Source organism: Oncorhynchus mykiss, chromosome 14 (assembly GCF_013265735.2).
Source record: "Oncorhynchus mykiss isolate Arlee chromosome 14, USDA_OmykA_1.1, whole genome shotgun sequence".
NCBI lineage: Eukaryota > Metazoa > Chordata > Actinopteri > Salmoniformes > Salmonidae > Oncorhynchus > Oncorhynchus mykiss.
In genome coordinates, this window is record NC_048578.1 from 10,787,957 (window position 1) to 10,809,065 (window position 21,109).

General features: G+C 41.2%; 2 protein-coding genes across 2 annotated transcripts; both read left to right on the forward strand.

The window, feature by feature from the left end:
- Nucleotides 1–2,583: 2,583 nt before the first annotated feature.
- On the forward strand, nucleotides 2,584–5,129 carry slc25a5 (solute carrier family 25 member 5). The gene is made up of 4 exons (XM_021561140.2): nucleotides 2,584–2,835; nucleotides 3,781–4,264; nucleotides 4,381–4,521; nucleotides 4,663–5,129. Exons 1-4 carry the CDS (start codon nucleotides 2,725–2,727, stop codon nucleotides 4,818–4,820), a joined length of 894 nt encoding a protein of 297 aa, XP_021416815.1. The 5' UTR covers nucleotides 2,584–2,724; the 3' UTR covers nucleotides 4,821–5,129.
- A 6,263-nt stretch (nucleotides 5,130–11,392) lies between these two features.
- On the forward strand, nucleotides 11,393–19,755 carry si:rp71-46j2.7. The gene is made up of 18 exons (XM_036942932.1): nucleotides 11,393–11,452; nucleotides 12,072–12,128; nucleotides 12,496–12,540; nucleotides 12,800–12,911; nucleotides 13,576–13,789; nucleotides 14,176–14,318; nucleotides 14,880–15,042; nucleotides 15,173–15,228; nucleotides 15,490–15,707; nucleotides 15,922–16,032; nucleotides 16,180–16,305; nucleotides 16,581–16,682; nucleotides 16,766–16,924; nucleotides 17,102–17,705; nucleotides 17,815–17,878; nucleotides 18,003–18,187; nucleotides 18,307–18,395; nucleotides 18,581–19,755. Exons 9-18 carry the CDS (start codon nucleotides 15,531–15,533, stop codon nucleotides 18,671–18,673), a joined length of 1,710 nt encoding a protein of 569 aa, XP_036798827.1. The 5' UTR covers nucleotides 11,393–11,452; nucleotides 12,072–12,128; nucleotides 12,496–12,540; nucleotides 12,800–12,911; nucleotides 13,576–13,789; nucleotides 14,176–14,318; nucleotides 14,880–15,042; nucleotides 15,173–15,228; nucleotides 15,490–15,530; the 3' UTR covers nucleotides 18,674–19,755.
- Nucleotides 19,756–21,109: the final 1,354 nt, after the last annotated feature.

Sequence of the window (21,109 nt, forward strand, 5' to 3'; positions counted from 1 at the left end):
GCGGTTGCCATACCAGACGGTGATGCAGCCGACAGGATGCTCTCAATTGTGCATCTGTAAAAGTCTGTCTGGGTTTTAGGTGACATGCCAAATTCGCGCCTTCTTCACCACACTGTTTGTGTGGACTATTTGTTTGTCTGATCAAGTCAAATCTGATCAAATCAAGCCTACTACTGTTGTTGTCGTCTGCAAACTTGATGTTTAAGTTGGAGGCTTGCATGGCAACGCAGTCATGGGTGAACAGGGAGTACAGGAGAGGGCTGAGCACGTACCCTTGTGGGGCCCCAGTGTTGAGGATCAGCGAAGTGGAGATGTTTCCAACATTCACCACCTGGGGTTGGCCCATCAGGAAGTCCAGGACCCAATTGCACAGGGTGGGGTTGAGACCCAGAGCCTCAAGCTTAATGATGAGCTTGGAGGGTACTATGGTGTTGAATGCTGAGCTATAGTCAATGAACAGTATTCTTACATAGGTATTACTCTTGTCCAGATGGGATAGGGCAGTGTGATGGTGATTGGACCTATTGGGGCAGTAAGCAAATTGAAGTGGGTCTAGGGTGACGGGTAAGGTGGAGGTGACATGATCCTTGACTAGTCTCTCAAAGCACTTCATGATGACAGAAGTGAGTCATTGGTCTGCGCATGCTCTGAGGACACGGCTAAGGATGCCTTCTGGGGTCTCCTATTCCGTCGGCTATGTATTATCCTCAAAGCGGGCAAAGAAGTTGTTGAGTTTGTCTAGAAGCAAGACGTCGGTGTCTGCGACAGGGCTGGCTTTTCTTTTGTAGTCCATGATTGACTGTAGACCCTGCCACACTTCTTGTGTCTGATCTGTTGAATTGCGACTCCACTTTGTTTCTATATTGACATCTTGCCTGTTTGATTGCCTTGCGGAGGGAATGATTAGTCTGTTTGTATTCTGCCATATTCCCAGTTGCCTTGCCATGGTTAAATACGGTGGTACATTTGTAAGTCTGCGCCTGTTGTTTATGAAGAATGCGATGAATAAAATTGTATTTGAATTCAATTAATTTGCTAAACAAGATGTGGCTTTCCTGAATATGAGTTGACAATGTATGTATGAATGACAACACAACTGTTCGTACTTATACAAAGGTTCTGAATGGAGCAATTGCACCATCATTATCATATTTGGCAAGACATTACATTCAGAAAAACGTCTCTTATGGAAATGTTGAATACAGATAACAGATTGATTGTTCACATGTAGTTCTTTCATGATTTCTATTTCAAAGGCTCTGAGCGGTGCACTCTGAGAAACCCCTAGTCTGGTGACTGTAACCTGATCTGCTAGTTCCCCTAGTCCCAGCTGAACTCACCACTACCACCTTACTACAGTAGGCCAATGTCATACAAGAAAGACAGCAACATTTTATTTTCCCAAAAGATGTAGGATGTTGAATGGATATTTGAGGAGCAGATCCATTTTTTTTTTTTTTCCCAGGGAAGTTTGATCACAGGACTGACTATCATTATCGTTATTGTCACTTAATTGTAAGACTAAGATAAATTGCGTCAATGTAATAATAATATAACATCATTATGCCAATTATATCAATTATAATATCATTTGATCTGCTTGATCGTTGTATATAATCTAAAAGGGAATTCTATCTCAAATCCAATTTTATTGGTCACATACACATATTTAGCAGATGCTATATTGGGTGTAGCGAAATGCTTGTGTTTCTACCTCCAACAGTGCAGTATTATCTAACAATTCACAACAATATATACATGTAAAATAATGGAATTTAAAAATATATAAATAGATGGTGAGAAAATGCAGAGTTAAGGACATTTTAACCTGGTAGTGAATGGGATGACCTTTTCCCCCCTATAAGTAAGCACCCTCTCACAGCTGATCATTAACTCAGAGTAGACAGGAGTTTTAGCCAAAGATGATGGATCACTCAGGCCTATACCATTGAAAATAATGGTCTGTTTCTGTTTACTTTAGGGGGGTGGCTCTCCCATAGGCACCAATGCCATTGCAGCTGGGTCAAGTATACTCAGGCTGCGTTTACACACGTAGCCCAATTCTGATATTTTTCCACTAAATTGACTTAACCAATCAGAGCTGATCTGATTGTTCAAAAGACCAATTAGTGGAAAAAAAATATCAGAATTGGGTTGCCTGTGTAAACGCATCCTTCCTCTTCTGTCTGTTTCAGCTACTCCAAGCTTCCATGCTTTTCACATGACCTTGGGTCCAGAACTCACCAACCAAAAGCTTGGTTGGTAACGCATAATCAAGGTGTGTCAAGTGTCATGTAGCCTACTTAGCCAGCAACCTATTGAATGACATCACTCAAAATTAGCTATTTTAAACCTTGGATAACTTTAATGTTATCACATTTAATATTATAGGCCCGTCTTTCATGTATGATATTAATTAAATGTTTATTTTGAAAGAAATAAATTATCTTGGACACAGGCCAACAACACAGCTGAATTCATGAAGGCAGGACAAATCTCTCAGGCCAGGGGACGTTCATAAAAACATCGTCTCCGCCCACTAAATCCACCAGCGCACCAATGGCATGCATCCTTTCAGCTCCCGCTTTGTCTCGCGAACACAGTGGTATTAAATCCGCTCTCAACTAAACGTATCGGCCATTTCGACTGAGCCGGCATACCTCAGCAGTCATTGGTTGAGCGGGAAGGTTTCTGTGTATCAACGTCCCCGATAACAACACAAAAATGAATGAGACCGTCGTCTCGTTCGCTAAGGACTTCTTGGCTGGTGGTATTTCCGCTGCAATCTCCAAAACAGCTGTAGCTCCTATTGAAAGAATCAAGCTTCTGCTTCAGGTAAGTTTGACTGGCTTTTCAGAAATTAACTTTAGCTATAGTAACGTTACAGTACTATAACGTTATTAACGTTAACACCGTTGAAAGGTATTCGTTTGGTAGTAGCTGGCTAAGTTAACGTAACTCCTCTCGTACTTGCCATTTAGTTTCTATTCTTTTTTTTTTTAAACCTGGGTTACCTAGCTAACTCACTTCTGTAACTTAGCTAATGTCATTGGTGCCTTGCAAGGTTGAAAAGATGCGAGTGACTCGTCCATTTTGGTTCATCTTGGGACTGTCAGTTCAGCAGCAAACCGGTGTCTGTCTTGTCTGGGTATTTGGCTAACGTTAACTACTTTGCTTGCTGCAAATTACAAACGTTATTATGCAACCACGTAACGTTGAGTTTTTAAAGACTCCTTATGTGTCATGCTCATTGTTATTCCTACTTACTAGTTATTTGTTCACGAGCTAGCTTGGACATTGAACGTCGTTGTGTCCTCCGTCATCAAATTACGTAACTAGCGGTTACTAGGCCCGAGAAGTTGCCAAGGTCGTAGCAAGGGGAGGCTTCATCCGCTGTTTAGCTGAGGCCTAGCGAGAACCAATCTAGTGCTGAGGAGGCGCGTCCTTATGGTGAATGGAATGTGGAAAGGCAAAGTGCTTGGTGCTGATGGACAACGTTACCTAGCTTGCTTCTTGTCTACATGATTTTAGCTACTATTAGCTGTGTATCCACAATGTTGCCAACATTGAATTACTATGACTGGTATTGTTAGGGGTGTTGGCTTATTTAGTTGACCTAGTTGGCTAAAGACATTGAATGCTTGAAGCACACCTGTTACACTTTTATTGATACAGGTAGGCCTTGTCCTCTATTTTTGTCATTAAACCGCTGTTTCCTTTTCTCTTCAAAAATATTGTATGAAGACTGAGTGTTGGCTTTTGATGTGTTTGTGAATACAGGTGCAACATGCTAGCAAACAGATCACCGTTGACAAGCAGTACAAGGGTATCATGGATTGCGTCGTCCGTATCCCCAAGGAGCAGGGCTTCCTGTCGTTCTGGAGAGGCAACTTGGCCAACGTCATCAGATACTTCCCCACCCAGGCCCTCAACTTTGCATTCAAGGACAAATACAAGCAAATCTTCCTGGATGGTGTGGACAAGAAACAGTTCTGGAGGTACTTCGCTGGTAACCTGGCCTCTGGCGGTGCTGCTGGCGCTACCTCCCTCTGTTTTGTGTACCCCCTCGACTTTGCCAGAACCCGACTAGCTGCTGATGTCGGCAAGGCCGGTGCTGGGCGTGAGTTCAACGGCCTGGGCGACTGCTTGAAGAAGATCTACAAGGCTGATGGTCTGAAGGGCCTGTACCAGGGATTCTCCGTGTCGGTCCAGGGCATCATAATCTACAGGGCATCTTACTTTGGTGTCTATGACACAGCCAAGGGTGAGTCCATGGACTGCTCTGAGCACAGGCCTCATTCCTCATGTCGGAGAAGAACTGCAAGTGTGTTTGTTTCACAAATCCTAAAGCCTGTTTTAATCTGCTTGGTTTCTCTGTAGGTATGCTGCCAGATCCCAAGAACGCAAGCATCTTGGTCAGCTGGGCCATCGCTCAGTCTGTGACTGCAGTCGCTGGTCTTACATCCTACCCCTTCGATACCGTCCGTCGCCGTATGATGATGCAGTCTGGACGTAAAGGAGGTAATTGTTAACTTTTGAACACTTGTCTGTATTTTAGTTTAAAGTTATTTATTCACTGTCATGCTATTCACCAACAGTGGGCAACTGCTTGAGAAACATTCAGCCAAGGCAGAGGTATGACCTGTTACTTTTGTTTTGCAGGTGACATTATGTACACTGGCACCATTGACTGTTGGAAGAAGATTGCGAAGGATGAGGGCGGCAAAGCCTTCTTCAAAGGAGCCTGGTCCAATGTTCTCCGAGGCATGGGTGGTGCCTTCGTGCTGGTCTTGTACGATGAGTTGAAGAAAGTCCTCTAAACTATTTTTAGATGTCTCCCCATAAATGTTTAAACTGTAACATAACTTGTACATTTGGAAGGACTGTCAAATTCCGCCTTATTTATATAGGGACCAACTAGTATGTTTGTGCTAGTTGTTGTACTGGAGAAATCGGTTTTGCGCTTTTAATTTGCCCAATGTTTTTCTGTTTTCCCCCCAGAATGTCATTCCCATTTAAAAAAATAATAATACTATGCCAGGTCTTCAAATGTCAACCTGTTTCATCTGGATGGCCTGTTTCTAGTCAATACTGTAAAAATAAAGGCAACCTACTGAATGAACCTACAATGAGCTTTCCACTTGGTTTGTGTTTCTTTGGCAGTAGCATCACTGAATGGCATGTAGTGTTACTCCTGGATTCTCCCTGGTGTGGTTTCTCTTGAGAGCCAGCTGGTGTCTTATTCGTTGAGGTGTAATCTTAAGAGCTGGGTTGTCCTTGACAGTTATGGTTGGGCTCCAGCCAAAGTCAGCTGACTGGTGCTTGGACTGGGTGGGTGTAATCTATAAACTGGTGATAAGGTTCTAAACATGGATGGTGAGAAAGAAACTGCTACAGAATCTTGTGGCATGAAGTTGATGGCTTGTTCTGGCTCAAAATACATATTTGAGCAGAATTTACTCAAACGAAGTAACTGACATCCCCTTCTGAGAGGAATGCTAGGATTATCAGTTGCGACGTGGATTACTTCAGGCTTCTAAATATACTCTTCGTTCTCTCAAGCTGGGTGCTGGACCGTTACCTGTATGCAGAGCCAACTGTTTATAAAATGACAATCCTGCTCAAAGATCGACGTTGAACTTGAGTTTGACTGGGTGCCAATCTACACTGCTCCAGCAAATTAGACTGTAGAGAAGCAAACTCAACTCTCCATTTTAGAGTAGTTAGCTGAATGTCAGAATAAAGTACTAGGAAATAGTGGGTGCTGACATGTTAAATCTGAGACTCGATCCTGCACTAGTGACATTGCTGAGAAATTCCTCCAGATCACGGCAGCTGTTAAATGGGAGCCTATCCAAACTCATGTCATCAAGAAGTCAGAATGCGCCTTAACTTTTCACAACTACACCGTTAAGACTTCGGTACATCAGTGTTGGCTGCAATATCCGGTTGTAATCCCGTCCTTGGGTTACTTTCACCAGCTAATGTCAACGTCATGCTCTTTGTAGACATGGTATTGTCTACGATGTTCTTCAATGGAGGACACTCTTAATTTAGCTCTCAGTGCCTCTCAGATTACACATGATTTACGCAGCAGGGTATGGAGCACCTAATCTTCCTTGGGCTGATGGGAGTTAGGAAGTCATCCTTGGCATCAGCATTGCTTTAGTGACACACCAAATATGGTCCTGACTGGTGATTTACCCAAATCATTGGTAAGTAACTTCTGATGTTTCAGCATGCCCTTTCCACTTCTGCATCATTACAGCTGAACTAGGAGGCATATGTGAGTTGCTTAGGTAACACCCATTTGAGGTCATTGGTGAGAGCTCAGATAAGCATGCTTTCAGTAGTACCACCTTTGGACTTCTAAACTTTAGTGTCTTATGGTCTATTGCAGATTGAAAGCGAACCACACTAAGACCAATATTACAATTACTCACAGCATGGGCTGTTATGTAAGAGGCAGATTATTGCAGTGAGGTTATTTACAGGTGAAACTGGTTTGAGCTGCCCTTAACTGTCAACCTAATGTCAAACAGAGCCTGCTGATGGATCACGTGGTTTTAGCATATACTCTGCTGCGGTTTCATAATCCTTTCCTGCTGAATGACGTCATTTACACGTCTCTGCTCGTCACTGAAATGAAAGGAATGTGATTATGGAACCGCAGCATTGGTTTCAAATCAGATCGATGATAGATTAAAAAAAAAAAAAATATCCAATTAGCTGCTTCACTACAGCACCTTAGACTTAAGTAAATACATCCAAAAACATGAGAGAAACACTGGATAAGAGCCAGGGGGTGCTCATTTAGACTACTTAGTTCATATTTTAATTATACTCCATATTTAAAATGGCATTTTGAATGTTAAACATCACGTAGGATCTGAACGTCTTATGCACCGTTTTACCATTGCCAGTATGGTTTATGGTTACCTGCCAGCTCATCGAAATGCAGAGAGTGCCATCATGTGGTGATTCTGTTATTTGCGTTTTATCTATTCCCTTTACACACTGTTGGTAGAGTGGGTCACCAACAACAAAATCGTAAATGGAGCAAAAGCATTCCTTGACATTTCGCATTTTATTTATATGATAAATATATAGCACTCAAATGAAATTCCTTGAGAGCAATTTTTGGGTTTTCAAATTTATATCATTTTACAAAGTCATGACAAAACAATGGTCCTTAGTTTTTGGGTTATGATAAAGAGTTGTGCTAGTGAGGTATCTTATTGAGAAAGGTATAGTTAGTGTGTAACAGATTCCCAGGATTTGAACTTGCTCAGGATTTGGTATGCTTAATGCAGCCATTAAGCATACCAAATTTAAAAAACCATGCCAACTTTGGTTGGCCTGGTGATCAGTGGCCTCCTTCAAGTTTCCGTGAAGCTGCACTTGTACAACTGTTCATTTAGCCATAACACGTAATTGTTTTCATAGGTCAGATCAGTACCCAGTTCAGGCTGCACATCCTGAACAGTCTCAGATCTCTGTTTGGCATTACACTTGCAATTTGTGGTTAATTAAACAAAAATACTACACAGGCTTGGATCCACCAAGGGGGGAAAAAAAGTGTCATTATGGTCGTAATATCCAATTAACTTTAAAACATTGACGGGAAAACATAAGGATTTTTTTGGGGGAAAAACAAAGATGTTATCCCCCTGTATGTGAATGTACTACTAGACATGGATTTATACGGTATTACAGCCTAACCGAGGTAAAATCTGATTTATTGGATATTTGGTTCTCTTGTCAATAGCTATTGAACCAAGCATGCCATGACTATGAAGATGGTATTTTCTGAATCGGGTGGATGGAGAACAATCCACTTTTTAAATATTTTATTACTATAAAAAGATATTCTGAATCGGGGGAAGATTTACATTTTTTTGTTTTCTATTCTCCCCTGATTGAGAGTATCCTTTTCAAAGTCATGCTTTGTGACCCCCTCCCCAAATAAAAAATATACAAAAGTATGTAGACACCTCTTCAAATTCACTCACACTCACTACCAAGTTCCAAACTGCCTCTGGCAGCAACGTCAGCACAATAACTGTTTGTCGGGAGCTTCATGTAATGGGGTTCCATGGCCGAGCAGCCGCACACAAGCCTAAGATCACCATGCGCAATGCCAAGCATCGGCTGGAGTGGTGTAAATATCGCCACCATTGGACTATGGAGCAGTGGAAACGCGTTCTCTCAAGTAATGAATCACGCTTCACCATCTGGCAGTCCGATGGATGAATCTGGGTTTGGTGGATATCAGGAGAACACTACCTGCCCCAATGCATAGTGCCAACTGTACAATTTGGTGGAGGAGGAATAATGGTCTGGGGCTGTTTTTCATGGTTTGGGCTAGGCCCCTTAGTTCCAGTGACGGGAGAGCTTAACCCTACAGCATACAATTACATTTTAGATGATTCTGTTCTTCCAACTTTGTGGCAACAGTTTTGGGAAAGTCCTTTCCTGTTTCATGACAATGACCCCGTGCACAAAGCGAGGTCCATACAGAAGTGGTTTGTCGAGATTGGTGTGGAAGAACTTGACTGGCCTGCACAGAGCCCCTGACCTTAACCCCATCAAACAACTTCAGGATGAATTTGAACGCTGACTATCCTCCTAATTCCTGCTTACAAGTAAAAATGAAAGCAGGAAACGTCTCCAATCAAAAATCTAATCTAGAATCGGCTTTCTATTTCGCAACAAAGCCTTCTTCACTCACGCCACCAAAATTACCCTAGTAAAACTGACTATCCCACCGATCCTCAAATTCAGCGATGTCATCTACAAAATAGCTTCCAACACTTTACTTAGCAAACTGGATGCAGTCTATCACAGTGCCATCCGTTTTGTTATCAAATCACCTTATACCACCCACCACTGCGACCTGTATGCTCTAGTCGGCTGGCCCTTGCTACATATTCATCGCCAGACCCACTGGCTCCAGGTCATCTATAAGTCTATGCTAGGTAAAGCTTAGTTCACTGGTCACGATAACAACACCCACCCGTAGCACACGTTCCAGCAGGTATAGCTCACTGATCATCCCCAAAGCCAACACCTCATTTGGCTGCGTTTCCTTCCAGTTCTCTGCTGCCAGTGACTGGAACAAACTGCAAAAATCGCTGAAGTCTGAGACTTATTTCCCTCACCAACTTTAAACATCAACTATCTGAGCAGCTAACCGATCGCTGCAACTGTACATAGTCAATCTGTAAATAGACCACCCAATCTATCTACCTCATCCCCATACTGTTTTTATTTTATGTACTTTTCTGCTCTTTTGCACACCAGTATCTCTACTTGCACATCATCATCTGCTCATTTATCACTCCAGTGTTAATCTGCTAAATTGTAACTATTCTTTCCTATGGCCTTGTTATTGCCTACCTCCTCATGCCTTTTGCACACACTGTATATTGACTATTTTTTCTACTGTGTCATTGATTTGTTTTGTGTTATTGGCTTGTTTATTGTTTACTCCATGTGTAACTCTGTGTTGCTGTCTGTGTCACACTGCTTTGCTTTATCTTGGCCAGGTCGCAGTTGCAAATGAGAACTTGTTCTCAACTAGCCTACCTGGTTAAATAAAGACTCCAGCCAGTCTAGTAATAGACTGTTACTTTTATTTCTTATTCTTATCTGTATTTTTTTTAAACTGATTTGTTGGTTAGGGGCTCGTAAGTAAGCATTTCACTGTATGGTCTACACCCGTTGTATTCGGCGCATGTGACTAATAACATTTGATTTGAGCCGGGCCTAATCACCCAACATCAGTGACCGACCTCACTAATGATCTTGTAGCTGAATGGAAGCAAGTCCCTGCAGAAATGTTCCAACATCTAGTGGAAAGCCTTACCAGAAGAGTAGAGGCTGTTATAGCAGCAAAGGAAGAACCAACTCCATATTAATGACCATAATTTTGGAATGAGAAGTTCGACAAGCAGGTGTCCACATACTTTTGGTCATGTAGTGTATATACAGCAAATTCTGAAAGTATTCAGACCCCTTATTACATAGTTTTTTTCCTCATCAATCCACACAATACTCCATAATGACAAAGTGACAACAGTTTTTTTGAAATTTTTGCAAATTTAATACAAATTCCCCACAGATCTGGGGAAGGGTACCAAAACATTTCTGCAGCATTGAAGGTCCCCATGAACACAGTGACCTCCATCATTCTTAAATGGAAGAAGTTTGGAACCACCAAGACTCTTCCTAGAGTTGGCCGCTCGGCCAAACTGAACAATCGGGGGAGAAGGGCATTGGTCATGGAGGTGATCAAGAACCCAATGGTCACTCTGACAGAACTCTAGAGTTCTTCTGTGGAGATGGGAGAATATTCCAGAAGGACAACCATCTCTGCAGAACCACCAATCAGGCCTTTATGGTAGTGGCCAGACAGAAGCCACTCATTAAAAGGCACATGACAGCCCGCTTAGAGTTTGCCAAAAGGAACCTAAAGGACTCTCAGACCATGAGAAACAAGATTATCTGGTCTGATGAAATCAAGATTGAACTCTTTGGCCTGAATGCCAAGCATCTGGAGGAAACCTTGCACCATCCATACGATGAAGCATGATGGTGGCAGCATCATGCTGTGGGGATGTTTTTCAGCGGCAGGAACTGGGAGACTAGTCGGGATCAAGATGAACGGAGCAAAGTACAGAGAGATCCTTAATGAAAACCTGCCCCAGAGCACTCAACCTCAGACTGGGGAGAAGGTTCACCTTCCAACAGGACAACAATCATAAGTACACGGCCAAGACAATGCAGGAGTGGCTTTGGGACAAGTCTTTGAATGTCCTTGAATGACCCAGCCAGTGCCCGGACTTGAACTCGATCAAACATCTCTGGAGAGATCTGAAAATAGCTGTGCAGCGACACTCCCCTTACAAGAATGGGAGAAAGTCCCCAAATACAGGTGTGCCAAGCTTGTAGCATCATATCCAAGAAGACTTGAGGTTGTAATCAGTACCAAACATGCTTCAACAAAAGTACTGGGTAAAGGTTCTGAATACTTATGTAAATGGAACATTACAGTTTGTTGTGTTTATTTTTCATACATTTGCAAAAATTTCCAAAAACAGTTTTTGCTTTGTCATTGTGGTCATTGGATTGATGCGGGGGAAAAAACAATTTAATGTAACATAACAAAAAATATATATTCTATATATAAAAACGGGGATATTTGTTTTTTATCTCTCTCATATATATATAAAAAAAATGTTTTACACAAACCAAAAAGGTCCACACGTCATATAGAATATACCATCTTTATAGTCATGGCATGCTTGGTTCAATAGCTATTGACGAGAGAAACCGGAATATCCAATATAAAACACATTTTACCTAGGTCTCTGACCTAGAGGTCCAGAATTTAAGTACTCACCCGGGGGATCACTGGATTAAGCCCCAGTCCATCTGTTCCAAGTTTGTGGTAGGCAAAAAAAAAACTTGAGAAAGAAATTGAAAAGAAATTGAGCCGGGAAAAATGTGATCTTAAATGTTTTAGTTGTGTTGTTTTCCATTCGCCTCTGAAAAAAATGTGGCGCATGCTACATCAGAATTACCTTTGTCAGTCGTTTTAAATTATTTTTTGAATTTTAACAAATCTTGGCAAGCTCAGTTGATCCAACTATAGCCAATAAATAGCATGCCATGCTATAATCAGTTGCAGATACCCAAAGAGTAAAAAGCATCACTCTGACCAATCAGTGCCCTCCTCTGGGTGCACAGTTGTTTTTTTTCTTCTTAATGTTTTTTTTTTTTTCAAGACGAAGGACAAGCAAATTGAAATGGCTTTTGCCATATCTCCATGAATTAATGTTTTTGTTGCTAAAGATATATATTTTAAGGCTGAAAAGCTACACGAATGGAAACTTCGTAGTGGAAGGAATGTTACTGGTGTCTTGCAAAGATAGAAAATGTACCTTTGGCGCTTCTCTGTCGCCATGATTCTTGGGCTTGTTTGGTATTTCTCGGACTGCGGACAGGTTGTGGCTCAAATAGTTTTGTGTTTACTATTTTGGCCATCAACCCCTAATTTCTTCATAAAGACCGGACGGGAAAGCGGCACTCAAACATACGATGTGGCTGAAGACAACTCATTTCAGGTAATTTAAACCGTTATATACATTTCATACGATTGACTATTCAATTGCAGTTATTTTTTCGTCTGTCTTAGAAATCATCGTCGCAACAATGTAACGCTGGTCACGAGAATCAATGTAACATGGCGTGAGCCATGCACGTTACTTCTGTTTATAAAATGACACAATGAAACAAGCTTATGAATCATGTCATTAATACCAACACACATTTTAATATTTCAACGGATTGTCAGTCTGTGATCTATTACAAATCGTTAGACCATGAACGATTACTGTTGTCTAGTAACTTAGTTGTGGGGTCAAGTGACACTAAACTTATGACAATTTTAATGACATGTTCTTGACATGGACCTCCTCGTGCCCTATAAAGCTGGTGGAAAAATGCCCATATTTTTGCAAGTGGACGGAAAATAAGGTGAGTTGAATATACACATTGGCAATGAAAGGAGTGCTATGACAACAACTGAGAAATAATGGTGTCCCTCATGGTGTAGCCATACACAAAGGTGAAGCTCTACCTTCCATGCACATTACTCTTTGTAGTTTAGCTGGTTTCTTGCTGTGTACTCATGCTATAGGGACTGGACTTGTGCCATCTTTCTACTTGGTTTAATCTACAAGGTAAGGAATGAATGATGTCAAAACACTATAATCCTTTCTGAATTGTTTTACAGGAAACACTAAAGGATGAACATTTAGGTTGTGGTGTGACTGATACAACAAGCACTAAAGCTAAAACATCACAGGAGACACAGTTTCCCCATGTGAAGAGGTCTCTTCAGCAAGGTGTGTAGTTGTGCTCAGCATGAGCTGAGGGCCTTACAGAATTTGCCATTATAATGTAGAAAGTTTTTGTAAATCATCCTGTCAGGCTTTCTTCCAGGGTGAAAGATTTGTAAAGAAGTGTCTGTTCTTAAGATCAGTTAGTAACAAGACAAGGACACATAACGGAAACATTTTGTGCCGAGATTCTGCCTTTTGTGTTAGTGATATATGGTCAGCCAAATGTAGGTCTATATTCTGCGACAGTTGAGTAGGACAGCAAATGCGGCTGCAGACATCTGACGCTAAATGATCTGGGAGGGGCTTGGGTATCAAATATGTTGGGGGAATAGACATTCCACACCCTTTTCAATGTGCTATGTTTTGGAATATGGAAAGCGGAGGTTTTACCAGGTTGTGGTTGTGCATGAAAGAGGAAATGGAACAACGTTGTTTGCATATTTTGTATAAGGCATACTCAGTCAGGTTTGGACTGTTTTCTGTCAGGAAGTTGTTTTGACAATCCTGCTAAAATGAACACAGCTTACTTCAAACTGCACAATGTGTAAGTACAATAAGTAGTCTAGCTTATTGCTTACAATACTCAGGGCTCTTTTAAATGTAAGTTATTTTTGTCCATGGCAGCTGTTTTTTGCTTTTGGGTTGATTTTTGAATGTGTGTTCTCAGTGTTTGAGTGTGCCTACGCCCAGCTAGTCCTCCCCTGGTACTGCGTCCCTGAGCCCTGTGACAGTCAGCTCCTGCACGGGGTGCTGTGGAGGGAGTTTGACCAAGTCATTGATCAAGTCATCAGCAGAGGCAAAGACTTTGATGTCTGCTCAGCAAGTGTGGGCTGCATTCGCATCCTGACCCAGCACCTCCATAGTGCCAAACAGTCTGATAGGTAATGCGGCTCTCCTGAAGTCACTTGTAGAATAGGTATTAAGTTGCTGTTCTCCAGCTATATCACTTGCCTATACTGTTGAATTGGTTTATGTATATTTTAATGTTTAGGATAAATCATTATCAATCAAAGTTCTGAAATTCATTCTTTTTTTTTATTGGGTGTAATGCATGTTTTTGATAGATTTCATGTGACCAAGCTAGGGAACTATGTATGTTTGCACATGTTGGAACAATGGCCTGTATTTAGGTGATAGAATTTATTGCTAATACGTTTGTAATACTCTGTCCTAATGTAATTTATCTACATAGTAATACTCTGTCATTAGTCCAAAAAGGCTATTTTTATTGACTTTGTCTCTGTCTGTTTGGCTCTTTTTGTCTCAGAGAACCATTGTTCAGCTCTAGGGGAGAGGAGGTTGAAGTTCTAAGAGTTTTCTCTGAAGCACTGGTGCGAAACCTTTTCCCTCAGTCTCTATGGGGACTGGCAGTCAGCCACTGTGCCTTAAATGAGATTGTTGCCTTAAAAGGTAAACCCCACAACATAAGCCTATCAGTGCCTCAGTTTTCTCTCATTGCTCAACTTTTGAAAACGAGAATAAATTAGCATCAAACATTATCATTCCATCATGGATAGAGGTACTGCACATACTGTGCTACAACTAAAATAAGGGCTCTCCTTAGAGGACAGCTAAAACAGTGTGTTATCATCGAAACCTACTGATAATGGTTCATGGCTCTGATCACAGGAGTCAGTGAAATGAGTTGAACCATTACTAAGCCATAAATGTAATTGTAAGGGATTTTACTGTTGTAGATAAAATATTAACTTCTATATTCTGTATCTGTAACTTTTATTGGATTAAATGAGCCTCGAAGTGTATCACTTTTTTTGTTGCCCGGGAGACATGGACAGTGGTGGATACTGGAGGTGTCCATTAGTATAACAGTGAAACCAGTGGAAAGTGTCACAGTAATTCTGAGACTAAGTGTGTGTTTTTTTTCCTATGTATATTGAACATGGCTTTGTCCTACCATAATGGTTTACTCTGTATAGCCCTTCACATTGACTTTGTCATCCATGCCCTAAGTGCTGGACCTGCTGGTGCGGTGGCTATCAGACCCAGACAACCTCAACCAGCTGGTGGTGAGTCAGCTGGATGGAGTGACCCCCAAGAGCTCTGTGGAAGAGCTGTGTGAGTCTAACTCTGACGGGGCCTCTCCAGCCGCCCTGCAGAGCCAGACCAGTGACGCGTGAGTGACCCTTTTCTTACCAGGCTGCTTCTCTTTTTTTTCTTTGGTAGACACGCTTCAGTGTTAGGGTGATGTGCCGACAACACCAATAAATAAATTGTGCTCTGATTTTGTTTGGTTGCCATTTTAGAGCACTGGAAGAAACCGAGAATGCTCAAACCGGTGACGGCAAGTCCAAAAAGAAAGGTGTGGGTGTGTTTATTTGGAACAATAACTAGGCTAAATTGAAACACTTTGTTTGGCACAAACAACATTCAATGGACCAAAATAAAGTGAATTTAGTTTGTGTCCAGTTGTTTCTGTTTGTGCCGGGATGTTTTAATTTTTTATGTTTGTTTTTGTTTCCCCTGTGCCTTAATGTTGTTGCAGTTTGCAGTCAACCTGTGACACAGTAAAGGCCACGGAAATGTGGACACTTAGCTAATTGGATATGTGTTGTTTTTCCAGCCAACAAATTGAAGGAAGGCTGGTCTAAAATCCTTGACAAGATGAAATCGAAGAAAGATAAAAGGAAGAAGATGAAGAAAAAGGAGCAGGTGCTGGTGGTCAGAGCCAAGTCTATCCAGGATTGTCCATCAAAGGAAAGTGAAGGTAGTAGCCGGGAGTGTTCCATCCAGAGCCAGCAGGACCCCGACAGCGTAAGGACACTGCACCAGATAGAGCAGGTCTGCAGTCAGCACTGCACTATTCACTCTGCTCTAATCTTTTTCATAGTAAATGTTATAGATTTTATCAGTTTTATTTGATATCTTACAGACAGTACATGTTTTGCCGTCTATCCAATAGAAGGTAAACATGAAAGCCTTATTTCTGGATGCCCTCTGAGGTTGAAACGTAACACGGCTGACATTAGGTTTTGTAATTGTTTTGGTTCACCAGGAGGATGGTGATCTTGAGAGCTACTTGACCAGCGTACAAGAAGAAATGATGGAATTCAAGCTGTCATATGAGATGTGGCGGGTTGGCCACTGGGCTGTCAGCGTCCCTCATGTGAGTCACAAATCACACACAAGTCACTGGAATGCAACTACTGCTCAATATGAAAGTGAGTTTTGTGAAGACATGTCCTTGGTCGTTCTGTGATCTAATAATGATTGTGCCAGAATGGTGTGTAAAGTAAGATGTTACTGTCTGCAGATGGAGAGGGAAAATGAGGAGATGTGTTTTACAGTTCACCTAGAGGAGAGGGATAACCCTGAGAACCTTCACTGGGATGTAAAGAAGACCCAGACGGACATCATCCATTTCCGCAACCTATGGCAGGTTAGAGATGGATGAAGTGGGAGTGCTGTGCTGTGCTGTTGTCAAAACAGACTGCTGTAAAAGTTTGGAATGCATCAGATACTGCACTGTTTAATTTCATCTCTGACATCTTATGGATGTTGTACAATTAGATAAAAACATTGCAGGTTCTAATAGTCTGAGTGCACCCTCTTTTGACAGTAGTCTCTTTTGCATCCTCTATGGAGCCATATCATATAGTTATGTCACACATCATTCTTAAATATCTTTCATGGTTTGTGTTTTTTGTTTTGTAGGACTCTGCTAATTTACCCTCCTTATCCGTGTTAGAGGCAAGCACTGAGAGTAACAGCGAGGATTTTAGAGAAGCCAAAACGTCCCTCAAGGTCTTCTTACAGGTACACTGGCACACTTCAGACACGAGCAGAAATGCACATGGTATAATAAAAAATGCATGTCTTAATCTCCATGCCCTCTCCAGGAGCTGGTCTCTGATGCTCTGATGGGCCACACTCAGCCAGTGTTTCAGTTTCTGTGTCCTCTGGACAAGCTGCTGAGTGAAGAGGAGCATGTGGGGGGAGTGTGGGGTCTCCTCAGTGGCCTGGCCTACTTCCTGTCTCCAGGGCAAGAGGAAGATGAGGTAGGCATTTTAATTACATGTTGAGCAAGGCCTTCAAGATCATCTTGTATCATAATGGGTCATCACAAATGACAAATAATGCCCTCTGCTGGTGCATTAAGAAATCACAGCAGCTGTGAATCTTAAGCAGTCAGTCCGTATTTGTAAAGGTATTGCAATGCACATTGCATTTTTCAGGACAAGCACAACACTCTTCAAAGAGGGACCAAATCAGATGATTCCAACACAACTGAGAATGCAGACTCAACTGCAACTGAGAAGCTGAATGAAAACATTGGTGATACAAGGGATGGTTCTCCTTCAGAACCAAGTCCCATTGAGTGCTGCAGAGGTAAAGTGATGGTGCCAGTAGAGAAATCAGACTGTTTGGTTAATGCAGGAAAAACCGAGGACAAAAAAGAGGAATCGGAGAACCCTGTAACTTCTCACCTAAAGACGATCAACAAAGAACTATCCAGATCAGAGGAGTGTCTGGCCCAAGCAAAATCAGACAACCCTGAAGACCAGACCGACTCTGTCTGTAGGCCACGACATTTCAGTCAAAATGGAGGCTCGCAATATGACCTCACTGACAGTCCGTCATGGTGTTATTTAGTTGGAAAGTCAAATAAAAAGGATAAACTCACTTTCAAAATGTCAGGAGGGATCCACAGGAGTAGAGGAAAGGACATGGGGAGTCAGTCAAAATTAGAAGACTCGCAGTGTTTGAAAAAGAACCAATCCAGCTGGGAGCAAATGGAAGCAACCAAAGCCATTTTTGATTTGTTGAAAGCAATATCTGGTTAGTTTTCTCTTCCTAATTTGTTTGAAATTGTAATTTTGGATGTTTTATATTTTAATCAGTCACCTGTAGTAGTGTGTAATAATCAGCGCCCTACTTTTCCCTCCAGGTAATTCCATCCTGCTGAACATATTTGATGCGATTCTGAAACCCGTCATGCCGATATTGAAAAAGTAAGAGGTGAAATATTCTCCCATTTTCCACTGCAGTCCTGGTTCGTCATAGTGACAGGGTAATAAGATGATCTACATTTGGCCTTTTGAGAATCCCAGCATTACTTTTTATAATCTCCTCTAGGAAAGTGAAAAGCTTCTTGAATAAGATGAACCCAACGGATGCCCAGATGGCCTCCTATATCGATAACCTATGTGACAAACAGTGGCCTGAGGGCTCGCCAGAGGTGACCAGCCCTAAACCCCACCGCAGCAGTCAGGAAAAGAACGAGACCAAAGACCGAGCTCAGCACCTCATCAATGCCAGATGTACAGGATATACGCTGTTTTTCACTCTCATCAACACAGCTGCTAGAGTTATGATTTTCATTCTAAGACGGAGATGTGGGAATTGTCCCAGTTCACTAACATCATGTTCTCCATTATAGATTCAAACTATTTAATCTTGAAGAAGACCGATATGGAGACAGTGTTTAAGCTCTTCCAGGACTGTGAAGAAAACAAGAAGCTGGTCTATGTGAGTGTTTAGCCTCTTGAGTTTCTGTGGCGAGCACTGGAAGAGATGTCAATGTCCTCATTAATGTTGCAGCGCACGCTCTCTATATTTGATGTTTGTCAAATGTCATGAAAATATGTCTAGACTTTCTTGTACAGTTTGGTAGAAACATTGACTCAACTTTTGCTTCTCTTTATTTCCAATAGATGCTGCTTTCATTCCTTTTGAGAGAGCTTCTGCCGGGTGAGGATGCTCTTAATGTGAGTGCCATAACCCTGCAGAAAGTGAACGCCAACTAACTCATTTTAAGATGTTCACAGGTCATGCTTTTAAATTAACTGTAGTTCTGATGTTTTAGAAAATGAAACAATTTATTTGATTGGTTGTCATGCCTTAACAGTCCCATTTAAGTCTACACTTGGTGGGAGTATTATAATAAAGAAATCTTATGATGCATTTCCAGAGAAGTATATTTTACCTCATACATTAAACATGCTGTGAATCATGCCTATTATTTCAAATGTATCATATGTTGACGTGTTATGTATTTGGCAATATCAGCACACTAATGTGTGGTTATTAAAGTTAAAACATCCTCTACCGGTGTAGAAAATAGAAACATTTGCTATCAAGATGATAACGATGTACTCCATTGTCAATCTCAGAGGGGGCATAAATGTACTTTGATTTCACTGGTAGGGACACAGAGCACTTTGAATAAAATGTTGAAGTTTTGACCTAAAGGGTTTTGAGCACTTTGAGCACTTTCATAGTTGATGGGGTTGATGTGTTAAATAAGAAGCTTTTGAGGAAAGTTGTTCATATTTTGTTATTGGGTTTTGAGAATTTCCAGTAATTACACACGCACCTGCCTTCTAAAAGAAAGCTTGCAAGACACTGAATGTGAAAATTAAGTGCCTTGTTAATAAAGCTATTTTATATATATTAGATTTTCCTTGCTTCTTTGGCTGCGTTTACACAGCAAGCCCAATTTTTTTTCTTTTTTACCAATTGGCCTTTGACCAATCAGATCAGCTCTGAAAAAAAGAGCTGATGTAATATGATTGGTCGTAAGACCAAATCACGGAGAGAAAAAATACAGAATTGGGCTGCCTGTGTTAACACAGCCTCAGACATATGCCTGGTATGCTTTAGATTGTGTGGTAGGTATATTCTGACTGTTGATTCTTCCAGTCCTGCCATATAGGATTAATGAGTTTTAACGAGTTTCTCTATGTTGAGCATTTTTATGTTCACAAAAAAATGGATCATTAACTGTTTAGCGTTTCCAGATGTCTATGAAATAGAACCTTTAGAATATTAGTGAAATTGTTTTCCTTCAAAAATGTAAGAATATTAAAAGGCAGCTTTTCTTTGTTGGGATACTGTGTGCATACTCCATCAACAGAATGGTGTGGGCGTATACCGGTTGAGAGAAATATCAACCCATGTAGACGGCTGATTGGCCAGTTCATCCTCTTCAGGAGGATAACATCATCCTCTGAGTAAATGGCAAGTATTTTTAAACTGTCTGAGATGTGGATTCGAAGTGCTTTGGCCACATGAGTATAGGATGAGTCAACAACTTTATTTGGGTATGAGTTAACAGAATATAAACTTATAAAAGTCAGATTTCACTGAACAGTTTCTTTAAAGCCCACATGCAGTCTTTTTAAAATTATTTTTAAATCACTGTATGTGCATGAAAATAACTTTCTTATTAACTTTAAATATATTTACATACACAGCCCTGATTGGCGGATATAATTGTCTAGGCCATGGTTTTCCAAACTCTTATCTGTGAAAGTTTTGGGTTTTGCCCTAGCACTACACAGCTGATTCAAATAACCAACTCATCAAGCTTGAACTATTTGAATCAGCTGCGTAGTGCTCGGGCAAAAACCAAAATGTGCACCCAGGAGGGGCCACAGGACCAAGTTTGGGAAGCCCTGCTCTAGAGAACTGATTCACAACCTTTTTTGGTTACTGTACCCCAAATCACATTACATTTGCTCTGTCTGGAGAACCCACAAAGTACCCCCTCATGTTCATGTTACCAGTAGTCCTATGGTCACTCATGAGTTTTCCCGAGTACTTCCTGTGGATAGCACAAGTACCCCAGGTTGGGAACCACTGCTATAAAACCAACCCTGCTTACCCCATTGAAGAAGGAGGATACATATGCAAATAAAAGATGACTGGTCATTGGTCTGAATAATCAGATCATATTGTGATGTCATGCTGTGGACCAAAAACCCCATCTCACCTGAACTGGCTGAATTATAACATTTTTGCTCGAAAAACTCTTACACTAAAAGAGCATTATCAAAATGTTACAAATTCCAGAGTGTTATTTCTACCTCATAGTGTGGAAATGTCATTAAAAAAATGGAAATCACATTGTTAACTGCACTGCACCTTTAATGCTATGCCTAATGATGATACCCAAGTAATATTTGGGTATCATCAAAATAGTAATATTGATCTAGCTACTCTGTTCAAGCCAGTCAGTGTTGTTTTGAATCTCTTTTTTTGAATGAGAAGAAAGTATCTGAAAATAGTAAAAATACTTCTGTTTTAAACAGCTTCTTTATTTTATTTGAGTATTGTTCTGTTTAGTGCTCCTTTACTCTGCTGAATGTGCAGAAGGGCATGAGACAAAAGGAATGTGTAACATTAGGGAAAGTAGTGGTATGTGTTAATTGTAGGGGTGCCCATGGGGCTGGGGATCAGAA